Source organism: Heliangelus exortis, chromosome 24, assembly GCF_036169615.1.
Source record: "Heliangelus exortis chromosome 24, bHelExo1.hap1, whole genome shotgun sequence".
Taxonomy (NCBI): domain Eukaryota; kingdom Metazoa; phylum Chordata; class Aves; order Apodiformes; family Trochilidae; genus Heliangelus; species Heliangelus exortis.
The window spans coordinates 2,214,079-2,233,424 of record NC_092445.1 but is presented as its reverse complement, the minus strand read 5'-3'; the positions used below and the strand labels follow the sequence as shown (position 1 = coordinate 2,233,424).

At 53.8% G+C, this 19,346-nt stretch overlaps 2 protein-coding genes across 2 annotated transcripts; one reads left to right on the top strand and one right to left on the bottom strand.

The window, feature by feature from the left end:
- Positions 1-442: 442 nt before the first annotated feature.
- On the top strand, positions 443-5,112 carry PPT1 (palmitoyl-protein thioesterase 1). The gene is made up of 9 exons (XM_071767466.1): positions 443-587; positions 819-928; positions 1,687-1,814; positions 2,098-2,168; positions 3,054-3,156; positions 3,250-3,340; positions 3,749-3,847; positions 3,928-3,999; positions 4,425-5,112. Exons 1-9 carry the CDS (start codon positions 470-472, stop codon positions 4,545-4,547), a joined length of 915 nt encoding a protein of 304 aa, XP_071623567.1. The 5' UTR covers positions 443-469; the 3' UTR covers positions 4,548-5,112.
- Positions 5,113-5,246: 134 nt separating this feature from the next.
- CAP1 (cyclase associated actin cytoskeleton regulatory protein 1) lies at positions 5,247-18,743 on the bottom strand. The gene is made up of 13 exons (XM_071767465.1): positions 18,676-18,743; positions 12,872-12,984; positions 12,407-12,507; positions 11,907-11,984; positions 10,124-10,267; positions 9,955-10,040; positions 9,392-9,497; positions 9,131-9,308; positions 8,263-8,450; positions 7,940-8,063; positions 7,769-7,851; positions 7,077-7,220; positions 5,247-6,695 (listed from the first exon to the last, which is right to left on the bottom strand). Exons 2-13 carry the CDS (start codon positions 12,963-12,965, stop codon positions 6,612-6,614), a joined length of 1,410 nt encoding a protein of 469 aa, XP_071623566.1. The 5' UTR covers positions 12,966-12,984; positions 18,676-18,743; the 3' UTR covers positions 5,247-6,611.
- Positions 18,744-19,346: the final 603 nt, after the last annotated feature.

The following is a 19,346-nucleotide window of genomic DNA, read 5'->3' as shown; positions in this document are numbered from 1 at the left end:
CACCGCAGCCTTACAAACCACGCCCCTTCAGAATAAACCACGCCCCCCCGCAAAACCGCGCCCCCAGCAATCCCACACCGCAACCTAACCACGCCCCTTCAGAACAAACCACGCCCCCAACGACAAACCACGCCCCCAGCAAGTCCACACCGCATCCTAACAAAGCACGCCCCCCGCAGATAAACCACGCCCATCAAAACGAACCTCTCCCCTCGACAAAACCACGCCCCACCTCAATAACCTATCCCCGACAAACCACACCCCCTCTCAACAAACCACGCCCCACCCCAAACAAACCACGCCCCCTCATAGCAAAATCTCCCCACAATAAACCACGCCCCCTTCTATCAAACCACGCCCCCTCATAACAAGCCCCGCGCCTTCGCCACAGACCACGCCCTCTCCAAGCCAAACCACGCCCCCCCTCAGACCACGCCCCCCTCCGCCTGACCCTCGCCGCGCGCCAGTCATGTGCTCAGTCAAGATGGCGGCGCTCAGGCTGGCGGTGCCGGTGCTGTCGCTGCTCCTGGGGCTCTGCCTGGGCCGTGCGGCCGCCGCCGTCCCGTTGGTGATCTGGCACGGCATGGGTGAGGCCGGGGGGAGCGGGGCGGAGCTGGCGGGAGGCCCGGCGGGGGGTGCCGGGACCCCAGGGGGGCTTCGCGGGTCCCTCCCCGGCGGTTCGTGCGGAGTTTTTTGGGGGGGCCGAGGGGGGGTTTGGCAGCTCCTGCCCGCGTTGCCACAGGGGGGGGTTCTGCTGCGGTGGTTGTGGAGGGGAAGTGAGAGCCGGGGTGGCGGCGTGAAGGTGTTCACTTCCCCAGGGGACAGCTGCTGCAACCCGCAAAGCATGGGCTACATCAAAAAAATCGTGGAGAACAAAATTCCCGGGATTTACGTCCTGTCGCTGAGGATTGGAAAGAACCTGATCCAGGTAAGGAACCCCCCCCACACCTCCTCTGACTCCTGCTCAGCTTTGTTCTCCTGGGCTCTGGGGTTAAGGTGGTTCTGCAGGGATTGGGGTTGTGCTTCCCCTGCTGGTTTTTTTTAATTCTGGGGGAGTTAAACAGCTTTGACAGGTAGAAAGCAATAAAGGCAGGATAATACCTGTAGGGAAGGACAGGGAGGAAATAAATCCTTAATCTAAATTGGATTAATATGCAAATTGACAGATTAGCACTCTTGCCACCTCAGGTAATACAAAGGGTGTGATGAGAGGCTGTGCCCAGGCAGGACCTTGTGCCTTGCCTTCTTTTTGGATTTCCAGCTCTTTATTCACTCAGTTTTATCAGAACAATAAAGATCCTCTGTGCCTGGGGGGCCCTGGGCAGTTTTATGTAGCCCTGCAGAATTTGTTGAAATCCTCTCCCAGGCCAACGTGCAATTTATGTTTTTTATGGGATCTGGAGAAGGTGGCTTTTAATTTATTTGTGTATTTATATAGACAGACACACACAAAACCTGAAGGCACTCAAAATGTCAGGAAGCCTGGGGAAATGTCCCTGCTGGGCGTGACCCAGTCCCTCAGGCAGAGCAGCAACAACCCTGTGGTGCAGCAAATCTGAACTGAGTTTCTGTCATGTGGTGAGGGTGAAGGTCCTCTTTCAAAAGCAAGAACTGTGAGCAGAAATGGAAATAAAAGGAGGCATTGTAAAAGCAGAGCTCACAAAACAGAGCTGTTTGTCCCAACAGGACATGGAGAACAGCTTCTTCATGAATGTCAACGAGCAGGTGAGGGAGGTCTGCAGCCAGCTGGCACAGGACCCTCGCCTGAGAGGAGGCTACAATGCAATGGGCTTCTCCCAAGGAGGCCAATTCCTGTGAGTTTGCACTTTGGTTCCATTCCCAGTGATTTCTGAAATCTTTAGGATCTGATTTAAAACTCTTTTGAAAAAGCACTGAGGCAGCTGAGCCCTCTGTAAAGGTAGGGAGGTGCTCCAGAGGAGGCAAGGATGTGTTTGTCTGCAGCCCAGCTCTGCCAGCAAGGGTTAAATATCCTTGTAAACCTCACCCAAGTGTGCAAGCCCAGTGGCAAGCTGAGAGCTGTGTGTGAGCCAGCCCTGGTGGCCCTGGGCACACTGACACCTTCCCCTTCCCCTGCAGGAGGGCAGTGGCCCAGAGGTGTCCTTCTCCTCCCATGAAAAACCTGATTTCCATCGGGGGACAGCACCAAGGTAGTGTCCTCCTGTCACACCTCCTGACCACTGGGAAGGGCTCTTGGTGGCAGGAGGAGTGGGGTTTGTTTGGCCTCTTCCTAAAAACCTGACCAATGTCTCCCAAACTGTCCTGGGCTGGGCCAGGATAAAGGGGATTTCTGTCTTGTGCTTTTGCTCTCAGCTCAGTCTCTTGCAAATAGTTTCTCTTGCTGCTTCTGTCCCTTTGTTCCTCTCTGGAGCTGGTGATGGGCTCTGATGCAGCTTTTTGCTGTCTGCAGTATCTTCTGTCTTGAGAAGGGACCTCTGTAGGGAGGCAGCTCCTGGGTAGAATTCTTAAGAGATTTTGGAAGCATTAATTAGGGATTAGTGGTGGTTTTGGCAGAAGAAATTTCTAGCTACAAAGCAAAGCCTTTGTGAAACTAAAGCTCCTGGCTCAGAAGGATCTTTTACAGTTGGCATCTGAAATGCCAAAGCCTGGAGGAGAGGGAGGTGCTTTTTGCAGTAGATTAAAGAGGCAGCAGGAGTGAAGAGGTGCAGAGTTAGGCAGTGAATTCCAGAGGCTTTTCCTTTGTTGAGGTGCTCTGTGGTTTGAGTCTCTTTCTTTGTAGTGTAGGGGGAGGATTTGCAGGGAACCATCAGGAGACCTGCTGGGAACACACCAGGGAAGCTGGACAGTGTTCCCCTTGCCTGCATGTCCTTGTTCTCCAAGTTTCTCAGGAACATCTTCCCTTATCTTTGTGATTAACAGTGCCCAGGGGCAGGAGGGCTCTAATGGGATTGCAGGATTAAAGGCTGCCTGAGCCCCTGGGTAATTCCTGCCACTGCTCTGTGGTTCTTTATCAGCCAGAGGAGATGAAGGGGTGTGAGTGGGGCTCACACTGAGTGTCTCCATCTGTCTCCCAGGTGTTTATGGCTTCCCACGGTGTCCTGGGGAGAGCTCCCATCTCTGTGACTGGATCAGGAAGGTGCTGGATCGAGGTGCCTACACAGAAGCTGTTCAAGAGCAGTGAGTGATTTCCTCAGGCTGCAGCAAGGAGGGGCCAGGCCCACGTCAGGAGCTTCAGGGCTCCATCTGATCTTTGGTTTCTCTCTTCTCCAGCTTGGTACAAGCAGAGTATTGGCACGACCCCCTGAAGGAGGAGGAGTACAGGAAAAACAGTGTCTTTCTGGCTGACATAAATCAGGAGAGGGTAAGGACCTGGCTGCTGCAGTGAGTTTCTTCCTAGCAGCAACTTTTGCTGGAGTTCCAAGGGGAGCATTTTTTTTTTTTTTTGCTCTGCATCCCCAAAATGTTTTCACTGGGAGGTTTAGGAGTTGGACTTGTCCATGGCAGAGCATTTCCTGTGTCTCTGCAACTCCTCTGGGGTGGCCTGTGCTGAGGCCTCATGCTCAGTCCACCCATCTCCTTCCAAGTGGGCAAATCCTTGGATGGATCCTGCAGCAGGACCCAGGAGCACAGCCAAGGAGGTGGTGGCAGAAATGTTCATCCCTGCTCTGGGCTGCTGCAGCCCAGGGTTTCCTTTGCAGGTCCAGGGGGAGGTGGAGCAGGAGGTTTCCCCAGCCTGTCTTGTGATCTCTCCTCTCTTCCTTTCACCCAGGGCATCAATCAGACTTACAAGAAAAACCTGATGGCTCTGAAAAACTTTGTGATGGTGAAATTTCTCAATGATTCCATGGTCGACCCTCCAATATCTGAGGTGAGGCAGACAGGGCAGGTGTTTGCTTGCTGCTCATCTCCTGGGAGCCCTTCAACAACTCTTTTTTTTCCTTCTGGCAGTGGTTTGGGTTCTACAGAAGTGGCCAAGCCCAGGTGACCATCCCCCTGCAGGAGACCTCTCTGTACAAGGAGGTAAATTTGTTCTGCTGGGGGCTCAGGGGGTTCTGACACTTCCACTCTGCAGTGGCCCTGGCTCCTTGGGGAGCTCTAAACCCCCCAGCCTTGCTCTGCTCACCCACTCAGCTCTTCTGGGCACTGCTTCCTCTTGCCAGTAGCTGCTTGGGAAGGAATTTCCCTCCTGGCAGAGGGAGTTACAGCAGAGGCTCAAGATCCCCTTTAGCACTTGTGGTTTTTAAAGCCTTGCTGTTAGTCACACAAAATGCTTTTTTTTTTTTTTTTTTTCCTCTCTACAAGGAGAATTGAAGAGCAGAAGTGGAACTCAGTGTAGCCCCTTGCTCACTTCTGCCCCTCAGCCTCTCCCTCCCTCCCTGCCAGGTTCCCCAGGGGAATTAGGGAATTGCTCTGGGAATTAGGATCCCCCTTTTTTGTCTCTGCAGGATCGCCTGGGGCTGCAGGAAATGGACAAAGCAGGAAAATTGGTGTTCCTGGGGGTGGAAGGGGACCACCTGCGTTTCACAGAAGAGTGGTTTTACACCACTATCCTCCCCTTCCTCCAGTGAGGCAGCAGGGAGGAGGCTCTGTGCCTGTAGCTCTTGTAACTGCTCTTGTGCAAGAGCACTTTGTGTGTGAGCCTGGGGGGTGTCTGGGGGAGAGCAGGGGTGGGAGGGGGCTTGCTCAGCAGTTCTGGGGGGTGCAGAGAGAGACCAGGATCTGGCTGGAGGTCATGGCACAAGATGGGTGTGGGTGGGCTGAGCTCCATCCTGGTAAATCTGGTGCTGGTCTCAGAGCTGCAGGGGAGAGGGTGGGGGGTTCCCTGGTGCTTGTGCCCCCTGGGATGCACTGTGCAGGATTAACTGGAAGCACTGGTGCCAGTGGTGCCTCTCTGAAGGGGATCAGCAAGCAGAGCTGGGGGGTTGGAGGCAAAGACATGAGAGACTCTAATATGGGGGAAAAGGGCCAAATTCCGAGGTTTCTGGGGGGAAAAAAGGAGGGTTTTGACTGAAGTGGGTATTAACAGCTTGAACAGTGTTCAACTAATGGCTTTTTTGATGCACTTTTGTACAGTCACTGAAATTAATAAAGAACTTTATGTCTAACCAAGTAAAAAAAAAAAAAAAAAAAAAAGCTGGGATTTGACAATTCCTGACAGTTTGCTTCAGGGGGAGTTGAGGAAAGTCTGTACTGCCCTCTGGGGAAATATTCAAGAGGCTCCTCCTCTGCCTGAGGTGCCCCCAAAGAGCAAACAAGAGTCCTTGTAATGAGCAAGTTGGCATTAACTTTATTCTATCTTCTGTATAATCTTAAGTACATAAGAAAGGTTTTTTCCACAAGCCTCAGGAGAAGACGAGTACAAGTCACAGGACAGTCTCAAAATTAAAAAAAAAAAAATTGCATATTTTTTTTTTTGTAAGTTTTGTCCTAGAGAAAAAAAAAAAACCCATTGACACTTTACAGAGGAAATGCATTTAAGATATGCTTATGCCACCCAAGGCATTGGAAAAAAAAAAAAAAAAAAAAAAAAAAAGAAGGTCATAGCACGTGCAGCTCCCTTTATGGGTCAGTACAGTACTGGGTTCAGATCCATCACTCTGCTCCAGGGCCCTGGCACAGAGGCTCCAAGCTTCCACCAAAATAAAAAGCCAAGCAACAGGGGAAAGGGGAGGAGGATTTGCTCTCTGGGGACTGATTGCAGATGAGGAAGAAAAGAGCAAGGAACTGACTGGATCCAACTGGGGTATTTACAATGCTGTGCTACCAACCCTGGAATGGAGGAGACCCTTCCTCTACAGTTCAGAACTGTCCTGGAAGACTGAACCTGAGTTCAGCTGCTCCAAGAAGGAAACCCTGGAGCAAAGATTCCCTTGCTGGAGTGGGGGGCTCATGGAATAAGAGGTGCTCAGCTCCAAGCTCCCAGCCAGCCTGCCCTGGGGGGGTAACACCAGTTACTCCTCTGGAGTTCTCCTGTGGCACTGGTTAATGTGAAGCCTCCTGTCATGGCACGATCAGAAATGCACTGAGCTAGTAGGAATGATGAAAAAGAAATCAGGATTGAATGCTACAGGCCCAGGTCCTCAGCCTTTGGTCCAAATTCCTTGGTCCTGGACTGCTGCCAAGTAGTACCTAGAGCTGGAATGAGCAGCTTCCAGGACCACCTTGAGCCCTCTGCCATAGCAAGGGGGTCACTGGACCCTGACATAAACCGTTAGGAATTAAAAATTAAAACCATTCCTCTCTCACATCAACAATTTGCTTAAAGGCAATACAAAAAAAAACAACCCCACCACCCACCCCCAACACCACTCTGAAAATCAACTGCCACTTCTGGCTGTGAACTTCACTGAAAATCTGACTTAATTGGTGCAGTTAGACTGGACAAAGGAAGAAGGGAAAAAAAAAAAAAACAAACCCAAACACCTTCCTGCTAATAGATGTGGAGAAGAACTGACCCACCACCTACACCCAACCCCAGGCAGAGGTGTTTCAGTGATGGCAGCTGTGTCTCTCGGGTAGAAGAGAAGCAGTTTGACAGCAGAAAGGTACAAGAAATCTAAAGAGAATCATCTGAAAGCAGATCTGTCCCACAGCAGGGCCAGGGGAGGGCGTGAGCCTTGGAGCTTTTCTGCTTAGCCAGCAATTTCTGTCACGGTGGTCACCAACTTCTGACCATTCCACACTGTCTTGAACTGTTCTGGGACAGGGAATTCAGTCTGGTGGAAAAAAAAAATAGAAATCTGTTGTAAAAAAACAGTTTATGAGTGAGACCAGTCCCTACTCCCACTGCTTCAGGCATTTCTTTTCTTAGATCCATGCTGTGTCCCCTCCTGTACCACGAACACTGCCTGGTCTGCCCCTCAAGAGCTCCTGGGGAAGAAGAAACTCTCAGAAAACAGCAAATATCTCACTGTGAAGAGAAAACAACTGGAGCTGCTGCTTTTAGCATCTTCATCCTCATTCACAACCTCCAAATCTAAGGTCTGGAACTGCCCTGCCAGACCTCGCTCTGTGACATTCCCTGCAGGGCTCAGAACACAAACCCTGCCCTGCATCAGCCCAACCAGACCATGAAGATTTCAAAACTGAACACTTACAAAGTCTCCACCCTCCGTGGGAACGAGGACATTCATCTCTGATGACTTGGCACTGACAATTTCACAGTCTAGGGAGTTCTTGCTCAGATACACATGGCAACCATCTGTCTTGTTGATGGAAATCGTTGGCACTTTACCCATGACCTGGTGGGGTGGTCAAAGCAGCAGTTAGAGGAGCTTGAGCTGGGCAACCACAACATTTTGATTTTGTGCTTGCCTTCAAGGCAAGAAGTTGGACTCTAGCTCCCTGCCTCAGACACCCTGGATTCAAGCAATCCAATCTTTGGCAGAAATGTGAAGATATTTCTTGTTTTGGTCACTTTGGAACCAAACGAGCGTTGGGCAAACTGAGCATCCCAAATCAGATGCCAAAATTGGAAATCAGAGCAGATTCCACTGCTGGCCTCCTCCTCTGGCAGTCACATTGTGCTGCCTGCCTCACACAGACTCATCTTTTTATCTCAAGTCCTGAAGCAGCTCAGTCAGGCAAATTTCATCCCTTGTGAGGGCTGGGCAGGGTGAGCAGTGGGGCAGAAGGTGTTTCATGAATGCTCTCCACACATTCCTCTTCTGGAAATAAAACCCACTCAAAGCAGCAGGTGCTGCAGCTGTGTTCAGCACATCAGTCCATGCTCCAGGCAGGGAACAGGGATGCTCACCTGAACTTCCAGGCAGGGAACAGGGATGCTCACCTGAACTTTAACATCCCTGCTGTTGATGATCTCTACAATGCCCACCACATCATCAAACACCAGCCCCAGCTTCTTACAGTTATCTGCAAAGAAAAGAGAGAGGAGCTCACAGGAAGCTTTTGGAGATTCAACAGAGCACAGAGGAGCAGTTTGCAGGGTTTCTCCACTTACCAAGGGTGATGGAGTTGATCTTGCCTTTGATTTGGAGTGTGCTGTTCGTGCACTTGAAAACGTACACTACCTGCTTCAGCTCTGTGTCACTGATTACCAGGTCAGTGGCATTCTCCTGGTTTTCCTGAAAAGGGAGAGAAAGCAGACTTGATTTCTGGAATGGAGACCAATTCATCCATGGGAAGAGCAGGGCAGGGCAACCCCTTGAAAAGCAAACAGCACAGACCTTCATGTTGGTGCCTGAAGGGTCTTCAGGAGATTCTCCTTCCCTGCTGCCAAGCTCCCACCCCTCCCACCCAACCATGCTGAGACCAGGCACTCACCACTCTCCACTTTTTGCCCTCTAATTCTAACAATGCAGGTGCCTTTGGAGAGGTTTTTTGGAAGGAATTAGCATTGCAGGCTGGTTTGGGAGCAGTGAAAGGTTTGGGTCCACTTCTCAGAGGACCCCCTTGGTTCTTCAGTGCTGGATTCTTGTGGGTCTTCATGTCATCTGAAACGTGTCGTAAGCCTGCAGGAGAAGCCAAACCTCAGCTCTCCTTCAAGAGAAGAGTTTCACAAACACCAGACATCAGCAAGCACAACAATCACCATGAGAATGGTGCCCAAAATACAAAGAAACTGAGACTGGCCTAGGTTTAACCTAAGCATGAGGAACAGGAAGTGAAAAAGGGAGCAAAACCCACCCCACACGTTATTGATGGGAACACAAGATGTGGTGTAGGAGCAGAAGGTGCCACCTCTCCCACTCTGCAGCTGGAAAAAGCCCTGAGCCCAGCACTTTGCCTCTGTTCCACATCTGTCCTGACACAGTAACCAGGCACAGGGAGGAGCTTTGTGCAAATATCAAGAGCTGCAAAACTGCACCTCTTGTACTAGAGGTGTGCAGGCAACCAAGGGGCTCCCTTTTTCTCTTCCAGCCAGAGATTAAATCTCTTGCTCCACCTGACAGAGAAGGCAGAACTCAGCCTCAGATCTGCTCCCTTTGTCCCCAGGAGCTGCCTCAGGGCTGCTCCTGGCTCCCAGCCCCACGCTGGAACCAGATGGGCTTTTGTCACTGCAGCCTTTCTGAGCAGGTGTACTGAAGGACAGGAAAAAAAGAGGGCAAGAAGAAACAACAACAAAACAAAGGGATTGCCACCACAAGAGCCCTCTGGCTTGCAGCTGCCCTCCCTCCTTGTCCCCACCTACCCGAGGTGATGCCTTCTCCCCGGTTGATCTGAGCGAAGAGCGCGGAGCGGGAGGCAGAGTCATCCGAGCTGGAGCTGGGGGGAGCAGGGGCAGGTGGGGGGGGAGGGCCTGGGGGGGGGGGTGCAGCCCCCCCAGGAGGGCTGGATGGTGATTTACCCCCTTCTGTTGCTACAGGACCCTGCAAGAGGCCGGCGAGAGGAAAGGCAATTACACAAACTCTGCTGCAATGCTTGCCCAGGAAGCAGAGCTGGCAGCACTTACTGTTTTGCTCCAGGTCAGCCCTGTGGTGTGAAACTCTTTGATATAGGCCTGCAGCTCCATCCAGATACTCAGATAAGCTTTCACCCAGTCCACTTGCTTTTTATCTCTGAGGACACAAGGAGATGAGGAGTGAGAAGCTGCATTTGATGTTAAAACCTGAGGACTACAAACAGTTCTTCACATCCCTCAGCTGGCAGGGAGGAGGCAGCTGGAGCAGCATGGGAGCCTCACACCTCCAAACGATGTTCTGGCTACAGATTGATCCTGAAACCACCAGCAGAAAGCCACAGCTCTGCACTGTAAACCCTTCTTTAGTGGTGGAGTCTGGTGCTTTAACCTGACCCATTCCCAAGACAATGCTCAGACTGGAGCAGCAGTACCCTTGCTACCAACACAAATGGAAGGAATTATGTCCCTGAGAATCAGGAAAGAACAGCTACATGGGCTTTTATAAACAAAATAAACCCTGCCTTTAAAAAGAAGGATGAATTAATGACCAAGTCAGCTGTGGTTTGACACTGGAGCAGCTCCTACCCAGTTTTCAAGAGAGAAGGTGAACTTACACATCCTTGTACTCCTTGAGGATCCGGTTGGTATAAAACATGGCAGCATCAGTCATTTCCTTCACGTAGGGACCAGGCTTGGGGGCCTAAAGAAGAAAGAACACATGGGCATGGAGCAGCTGACCAGGCAGCCAGACCTTTCCCACCAGTTTCCCACTGGAGTTCTTACCATGGCCACCCAGCCCAGAGCTGGGATGCTCTCGCTGACTGCTGACAAGTGATTGAACATTTTGCTGCCACGATTCTTCTCCCTGAAGTTCTGCACCACTTGGATTTGCTCTGAAATGGGTTTCAGAAGCGATGAGAACGCGTTCTGCAGAACAAGAGGGACATGAGGGACATCAGCATTGCTCTGGAATGGTTCCACATCTTCACGGGCAGCTCTGCTGAGAGGGTGGTCATTGGGAGGAGGATTCCAACTGGCACAAGTTTCTGCTACAGCTCCTGTCCCCATAAACTGAGCTCCTCCAGGGCTGAAGTCAGAGCTCCCAACCAGATTGGTACCGTGGGAGAACGCCAAGAACTGTGACTCATGGATCCAAGAGACACTGACAAAGCTTGTTCATGAGGACAGAAATAGAAATTGCCTTTCCTGGGTTCTTTTGTTCCAAGACAGTTTGTCAATTTTTTCCTCTCCTTTACAAACCCTCGACACAGGGTGCCCTGGGGAGGGGTTTGAAGTGTGGGATCTGCAGGCAGAGTCTCAGCAAGTTCTCAGCCCACCCCATCAAGCTGGACTTGAGGACTTGAGCTACTTCTCAAGTCAGGACAGGCCTTTAGAATTTGGATGATAAAAACTGTTCCTGTGTGTTGTCCTCTTGGAATGCTGACTGAAAGTGCTTGGGAGTTCTCTGAGGTCAGAGCAGCCAATCACGTTATTTTCAGAGATGCCTCTTGGGCAAATTTTTTTCCTCTAAGACAAGAAATTCTCCTGCTGGTGGCAGCAGTGAGGGACGTATTTGGGCAAAACTTGCTCTCCAGAGCCTCGGCTTTTCCTTCTGCTGTCCCCTCCTCTGCTCAGATGAAAACAGGGAGTGTCCCAGCCAGGCTGCACTTTCAGAAGCTCCAGCCCAGCACCACTGTCAGGTAAGAGGATGGGGAAATCCTTCCCTACAGGCAATGAGACCCCACACACTTCAAACTGGCTACTCCAGAACTGACCAGACCCCTGTAAGACAACCTGCACACTGGACTGAGGTGGTTGTTTGATATAATCCTGCATGTAGATGTGTTTTGCCATGAAAAGGAAAGTAGCACAGAAATTCAGCTGCCACAAGGTAACAGTAGAAGCCATAACTGAGCCAGACAATTGCAAAGAAAAGCAAGATGGGATCCTGTGGCTCAGGAAAAACAGCTCTCAGCAGGAAAAAGCCAACGTGTTCAGGATCAGATTCCCAGCCAAAGACCCTGCTGAGAAGCAGCAGCACAGGGTAAAAGTGTTAAATTACTTGCTAAGGACAAATCAATCCTAAAAGCCTGGCTATTACTCAGCAGCCATTCAATACAGCCAAGTAGCTTTTCTGCTTCAGAAGGAGTTCAGTGGCTGGAAGTCTGTAAGGGGCACGTAATAAAAAGCAGCTCCACACAAATCCCACTGCAGCTCCTGCCTCAGACCAGTCCCTGGCTGCAGGGCTGCAACTGAGGAGCAGAGATTGTGCCCTGATGGTGCCAGGTGAAACCTGAGACAGGCTCTGAGCTGACACTCCCAGCCTGCTCTGACAAGCTCCAGAAACCTGGATGCTCTAATGACTGGGAAACACCAGTTCTGCAGCTCTAAGAATCAACCTCTGGAATTCATGCCTTTAGCAAGTGCCACCTCACGGGGCTGAGTGTCTCTGTTCTCCCCCAGTCCCTCTTCTGGAATAAGAGCCCAGATTCCCCTCCAGGGGCAGCCAGCCCCACCTCTGGGTAAAGCCCCGTGAGGTTTCTGATGAGTGATTTCCCAGACTCACCTCTGAGGGCTGCTGATGTTGAGATGCCATCACCAGAAGAGCCCTCTCACTCATCAGTCCTGCATGAACCATCTCAGCCTGAGAACAGAGAGAAACATCAGAAAACCTCCCTTGGACCCAGCACCACACCAATGGTCACTCAGGCTGCCACTCTCTGGGGTTCCCAAGCTGTAAGGAAGCAGCTGTGCTGATCCTGAAGCACATATTCCTGGAGCCACCCACCCTCAGATAACACTCAGGACAGTTTCCTGGCCTCCTCCAGGCACACACCACAGGCTGATAAGAGAACTAAGGAACAGGGATTTCAAGGAGGTTTGATTCATGGTGTGTGTAGGTGGCAAACTGCTGGAGGTTATCTGGGCATCTGCATCTGTTTTGGATCCTCAGGGACTATAAACATCCTAGAACACAGGGCTAAAGGAATGCAAACACTGGCAGCCAACTTGGACCTTAACAGCCCTGAAGAACTCTGCAGGATGGAGGAGAAGAGGAATCCTTACGTGCTTCTGCACATCCCCACCAACTTCTCTGCTGATCTTCATGTACTCAGCTACTGGACCAGCCAGAAGAGCATCGAAAGCCTGCACATACTGAGCCACTCCTGCAGAGAAGGAACCAGAGCAGAGGGATCAGCAGGAGGACACCCAGAGCCAGGCTCAGCCCTGCCCAGGTCACACCAACCCAGGGCAGGAGCTGAGCCCTCAGCCCAGGGAGGTGCCACAGCCAGAGGAAGAAGCCCTGAGCTCAGCAGGACACCAACCACAGCCTTCCCTGGGCTGTGCAGTGTCTGCTGCAACCTCCCTCCCCCCCTCTGCATGCAACCAGTTCCTCCAGCAGCCCTTTGCACATCCTGCCCAGCACCACCACCAGCACCACCTCCTGCCCATGCCCTGCACGCTCAGCAGAGGCTTCAGCCCAGGGAGTGCCCATGGGTGATGGTGCTGGGGAGGTGTTTTGGGCCTTACCTTTGGCAGAGCCATCTCCACACATGCCAGGCCCTTGGCACACGGTCTCCAGGCGTTCCACAGCCTTCTCCAACCGTTCCACCAGCCTTTCCATGTCTGCTGCTGTCCACAGCCTGCACAGACAGGATGCAATCAGCCAAGCCCTCTGACAGCACGAAACTTGTCAGCCCAACACTGAAGAGAGTTTTATCAGGTGCCTGGTACCAGCTCTTCCAGTTCCTGCCTGGTTCTGCACCCTGCTGATGGGCAGCAGGATGCTCTCAAATCAGCAGGGACATTGGGATTACACAACAGCCCCTTCCTATTGCCACACTCACTCCTGAATGGCCACCCAGGCTTGCCCCACTAAAACAACTTCTTACACGTATAGAACACTAAAACTTCCATCTTTTAACCTTCTGTTGACACCACTCAGTAAAACCCAGGTCTGCACAGAATCTCACTGCCCAGGTCCCAATTGTCACCACAGAGCAAATGAGGTCTGAGTGCTTCTTGCTGGGAGCTCACACCCTCCAGGTTACAACCAGGGGGGTTGATTCTGCAAACCCAGGGGCCTCCCAGAGTCCTGAACTCCTCCAAGGATCATCTCTAACTCCAGCACTGCTGCAGTACAGAGCATCAGCCTGCAAATCAAACCTCCCTGCCACCTGCCAAGAGCAGCAGCTGCACAAGCAAAGAAGGCAGAGCTGCTCCTCCAACAACACAGCCCTGTTCACACTCTGCAGCCTCTGGTGTCTCAGCTGCAGAACTGACTCTGCAAGCCCTGCACAGGAAGGAGGTTGAGGCTCAGGAGTCATTTGAAGCATGTCCTATGGAAAAGTCTTGAGGATCATATAAACTTTCCATTAATCACTGCTTTGCAGACTCAGCAGCAGGGAACGAGGCAGCTCATGCTCCAGGCACAGTAATGCAAAGGGAATGCAGGGAGGGAGCAGCAAGTCACCTATTTTATCTTATCACCACTCATGGAAGGTTTTACAAGGTGAACCAGGACTATGGCCTGGCCACAGCTTCCTTCTTACTGCAGCAACCTGCAAGAGCTCACAGCCCTTCCTGAAGGAGCATTCCCTTCCCAGCACTTTCCCCAGCAGCACCAAGGAGCTGACACCACATTTCCCTCAGAAGCAGAACCTGGGCCAGGGTCTGCCCAGCAGCACCAAGGAGATGACACCACGTTTCCCTCAGAAGCAGAACCTGAAGTTGTAACTGGGGTCCTGCTTTTGCTTGCAAGCCCTGCTCCAAAGTTTTCACCCAATTTCCAGAGGACACGGGGCAAATCCAGCATTAGTCATGAGCAGCACTGATGTCACCAGGCCAACGAGGCCATTTTCCACCCCTCTTTTGTCTGCTTGCATCAGGAGAAGCAGCACTGACGTGGGGGGCAGGGGAGAAGCCCCCCCCTTGCAAGAGGAAGAGAGCTGTTTCCTCCTCTGAGCACCAGCAAGCCAGAGGAGACACTGGAGAGCAGCAACTGGATGGCTTCCAGGTACAGAAGGGTTCAGAGAGGCTGAAATTTGTGGGCAGTCACCCATATAATCACCAGTCGTGAAAACCTCTATTTTATTTTATTTTTTTCTATTCTGCATGATGTAGAAGTCCTGCCTGCAGGATGGTCAGTGCTCTGCTGCAGCCCAGGAGAATGACTCCAGAACTGGGCTCACATCTTCAAGCTAAGAGGGAGGCTGTGCCTCCCCTGTTCTCAGCACACCAGAAGGGTGGGTTCCCCCTTTCCCACCTGTTAAGGAAATCCTCAGCAGGGTGTAACACAGGGGGGGGGCAGAAGGACACGAGGTTTACAAAGCACTGGGCAGACAAAGCTGCTGTTCTGACACCCCCCCCCCCACCCCACATTCCACGCCAGGCTCTAATCTGATCAGCCCCATTACCAAGTCACAAACTGCATTTCCAATCAGGATTACAAACCAGAAAGTCCAGCTGGAAAGCTGCTCCTGACCCCCAGCAACACAACAGTGCTGGGAGGAGCACTGCACAGCAGCTCTGGAGGGGCTGTCAGGATCCAGGTCCTTTACCCAGGGAGCATTCCTTGGGATTCAGATCCCTTCCAGTCTCCTTGCCTCTGACACGTCCTTCCTGGACCTTGGGAAGGTTTCCCTGACAGAAGCCATAAACCCACAGAGCTCGACAGCAGCTTTGCAAGCCCAGCACTATCTGGCAGATGGTGATCTCGTTTTAATTTCTGTTTAATGGGACTTATCACAGGATTAGACACTTGGTAAATTGGCAGCAAAATCAGCACTAAGTGCAGGTAGCACAAAGTCCTGGAGCAGGCAGCTCTATCTCACTCCTCACCCAAAGCTGTCCTGACCCACCCTGACTCTGCTCTTTGCCCCGGGGATGCAGCTCTTCCTGCTACTTATGTACTCATCCAGAATGAAATAAAAATATTTAGCTGTACAGAACAAACCCAAACAAATACCAACAGCCCGAGTCTGCCATCCAGGGAGTAATGGTAGCAAGAATTAAAATGGGGGGGGGAAAAAAAAAATCAAAATAGACCCGTTTGGGTCTGTAACAGGGTTTTATCTCTTGATCACTCTGACTGCAGAGTAATTTGCAGTGACAAACCCACTCCACAGATCCTGTTAGTAAAATAAGAGCTCATTTGCCTTTTTTAAAGAGGAAGCTGAGACAGAGATCACTGAAGAGTTTTGTTTGGTGCCTTGTCCTGTGCCCAGGAGGAATCAGAAAAGCTTTCAAGGGAAGCTGTGCAGGCAGGGGCTGGGGTTCTGCAGCTGCCAGGAGCAGAGATGAAGCTCTCTCTTTTGGGCCTATCATGCAGGATTTAAATCCAGGCCTTGTTTCAATGCAATTGAACTTTGATGAGCAATGGAGTGGAAGCTATGGCCTCACAGCTCCTTTCACCCCGGGCCAGAAAGTCCATCCATTTTCACAGCACATCGAGTTCATCTCTTAACTACTCTTGGTTTCCATCAAAACCTGGGAACAGAGCTTTGAACACACTGTGCAGCAAACAGCCTTTTATCTGCACCTAAGCAGACCCTGAGGCTCGTTAGGAGGAGGTGGTGGAGGATTTAGGGCTTGGGGGAGAATTCTGCAGAGCAGGGATGAAGGTTGGACCCCAGCCCAAAGGGTCTCTTCCCACCTGAAAGATTCTCTGATTCCAAACTGCTTTGATCTGCTGAGCAGAGCAATAAAGGGAAGGAATGTCAGGAAAAACACCCAGCTCCCCCCAAGACACTTCCAGAGGAGCTTCCTGTTTGGAGCCTGCACATCCCAGAGGTCAGCAGAGGAAGCAGCCAGTTGTGAAAACCCCAAGAGTGAAAATTTGCCTTCCCTGAGCCAGCCCCAAGCTGAGTCCTCGGGCTCAGCCAGCCTGCAAGACACAAATGTCACTTTTAGAGCCCGAGTGAGTCAAGCCCACGCCTCTGCTCAGCTGCAGCTTCCGTGGGGCCCAGCAGAGTGAAATCTGCATCAGGCACTTCCTGTTTCTACAGGCAAAAAGGAATAAAGATGGGACAACTAAATTAAGAACATACCACAGTTTATTTCTGAGCTGACACTGGAATATCTCAGGGGAGCAGCTACCAGATGATTTCCAACATTTATATCTTCCAAAAGCCCAAAGAATTTTTTTTTTTTTTTTTTTTTTCCTACTCTTTGAAGCAAGACAGGACTCAGAAGCCTGAACTGAGTCAGTTGTCAGGACCAGCCACAAACACAAGGCAGCTACTGCTGGCCCAGCCCCTGCCAAGCTCTCTGCTGTTTATAGTACAATACTTGTTGACACTGCTCCAGAACCCGTGGTGTCTACTCTTGGTATTTCAGATCCTCTTTATTTAGAAAACCAAAAATGCTTTATAAAAAAAAAAAAAAAAGAAAGAAAAAAGAAAGAAAAAAAATTCCATCTGGACCCTAGTTCAGCTCGCTCAAATACCAACTCCTACTGAAATAATTTCCAGTGTTATTGAGCATTTTTACCCCAGTGTTAGGAGGTGATTAAGGAATCGTTTCACCCTGCAGCAGGCACAAGGACTCCTTGTTCACCACAATTATCTGAAACAGGAGATTCCCACTCGCCAGGCCCCGTTGCTATGCTCTCCTCTGCTTATCCACGGAGGAGCTGGGATCTCAGCTCAGCTGGAGGGGAATTCAGAGCATCCAACCCCCTCAGCATCCCCGGCACAGGAAGCCCCGGGGGGATTTTTGCCTTTCGGAACACTCAGCAATATTCCAGGGACCGGAGGAGAAGGGAGAGGGAACCCAGCAGCTTCTCCAGCTCACTGACTCCTGGTTTTCCAACAACCCCTCCCCCAGCTCCTGGGGAGCTCCGGAGGTGCAAAATCCCAGTGCCCGATGCACGAATCGCCCGCGGGGGGTTGGGGTTTTGGGTTTTTTGTTTTTTTTTCTTCTTCTTTCACCATCACAAAACCCGAAGCGACCTCACAGTTACCCCACGCCCATCACCACCGGACCCCCCGGCAGGAGAGAGAGACAGCAACAGGCTGACCCGGCCCGGGGGGAGGGAACCGGGACCGAGACCGGGACCGGCCCGGGGGGAGGGGACCGGGACCGAGACCGGGATCGGCCCGGGGGGAGGGGACCGGGACCGAGACCGGGATCGGCCCGGGGGGAGGGGACCGGGACCGAGACCGGGATCGGCCCGGGGGGAGGGGACCGGGACCGGGATCGGGATCGGCCCGGGGGGAGGGGACCGGGACCGAGACCGGGATCGGCCCGGGGGGAGGGGACCGGGACCGAGACCGGGATCGGCCCGGGGGGAGGGGACCGGGACCGGGATCGGGATCGGCCCGGGGGGAGGGGACCGGGACCGGGATCGGGATCGGCCTGGGGGGAGGGGACCGGGACCGGGATCGGGATCGGCCCGGGGGGAGGGGACCGGGACCGAGACCGGGATCGGCCCGGGGAGAGGGGACCGGGACCGAGACCGGGATCGGCCCGGGGAAAGGGGACCGGGACCGAGACCGGGATCGGCCCGGGGAAAGGGGACCGGGACCGAGACCGGGATCGGCCCGGGGAAAGGGGACCGGGACCGAAACCGGGATCGGCCCGGGGAAAGGGGACCGGGACCGAGCCCCGGCAGACGGAACCAAACCACACCAAGAACCTGGCTGGAGGCTGCGGGAAATCCCGGACGTGTCACAGCCCGCCCGCCCCGGGGAGTCCCCGCCAAGCTGCCGGTCCCGGTAGCCCGCTGGCCCCTCCGCTCGCCACATCCTCGGGGCGAGGCGGCTCAGTACATCCCGACCCCTTTTCCCGAGCACCGGAACCGCAGCACCGGGGAGGTTCGGCCCCAGCCCCACTCGCAGCGGGACGGGGGGAACGGAACCGGGTGACCGAACCCCCGGCGATCCGTGTCCCTCCCGGGGCAGGGCCGGGGAACGGGGACGTCCCCGCGGCACAAAGCGGCTCCGCTCCGCAAACACCGGGGGAGGCCCCACGGCTGCCCCGCCCGGCGGCGGACCCCGGGGAACAGGCCCGGGGCGGGGAGTTTTTACCGTTCCGCGATTAAATCAACCCAAAAACCCCGCGTTTAACGGGGGCACCCCCGGGACACAGCCCCTCCCGCCTCCCCACGCACGCACAGCGCGGCCCGGACGGAGGCGGACGGAGCTTCCCGGGGCCCTCACCGGAGACTCCCGCCCAAGCCCCGGCCCCGGCGTGGCCGCTGTTCGCCCGTGGCCGGTCACCCGTGGCCGCCGGTTGCCCGTGCCCGCTATTTGCGTGTGGCCGCCGGCTGCCCGTGGCCGCTATTTGCCCGTGGCCGGTGTTTGTGTGCCCGGTACCCGGTGCCGCTCTCTCACCTCCCGCCGCTCCCGCTCCGCCGCCGCCCAAGCCCCCGCCGCTTCCGTCCCCCCGCCCCGCGCGCGCCGGAAGTGCGCACGGCACGGCGCCGGTGGGGCGGGGCTTCGGTCAGACTCTGCTCTGCCATTGGCGGAGAGCGCCTTAGAGGCGTGGCCAAAGCGAACGAGGGGCGGGGTCTAGGTGAGGGGCGGGGCCAAGGAGGGGGAGAGGGAGCGGAGGGGGGGAACCGGGACCCCCGGGGGAGGGGTTGGGGGGGAACTTGGGGACCCCGGGGGGGACCGAGACCCCCCCAGAGGGGCTGTGGGGGACTGAGAGCCCCATGAGGGGCGGCCGGCACCCCCCAGGCGGGGCTGCAGCCCCCCCAAGGGGAACCGTTGGGGTCTGCAGGAGGTCCGGAGCCCCTTAAGAGGGGCTGGGGGGGATTTGAGGCGCCGGGAAGAGGACCCTAAGAGAGGGGTTCGGGTGGAGGTTGGGGCTCCGGGGGTGGAGCCCCCCCTGGGGAGGGGTCAGCCTGGGCTTGGGGTTACAGAGGTGATGGGAGGAGGAGGACATGGGGGTCCTGTCCCGTGGGAAGAGCATCCGGCTGCGGCAAAGGGAGCTGAGGCCAAGGACCCTCCGAGCTGTGGGACAGGAGAAAATTCCCTCTGGGAACTGCTGGTGATGGGACCCA

Coding starts and splice junctions, on each gene's coding strand:
- PPT1 (XM_071767466.1), top strand. CDS start 470: ATGTGCTCAGTCAAGATGGCGGCGCTCAGGCTGGCGGTGCCGGTGCTG. Junction 1,815..2,097: donor TCCCAAGGAGGCCAATTCCT/GTGAGTTTGCAC, acceptor CTTCCCCTGCAG/GAGGGCAGTGGCCCAGAGGT. Junction 4,000..4,424: donor AGACCTCTCTGTACAAGGAG/GTAAATTTGTTC, acceptor TTGTCTCTGCAG/GATCGCCTGGGGCTGCAGGA.
- CAP1 (XM_071767465.1), bottom strand. CDS start 12,965: ATGGAAAGGCTGGTGGAACGGTTGGAGAAGGCTGTGGAACGCCTGGAG. Junction 10,041..10,123: donor CTCTGGGCTGGGTGGCCATG/GTAAGAACTCCA, acceptor TTTCTTCTTTAG/GCCCCCAAGCCTGGTCCCTA. Junction 8,451..9,130: donor GGGAGAAGGCATCACCTCGG/GTAGGTGGGGAC, acceptor CTTCTCCTGCAG/GCTTACGACACGTTTCAGAT.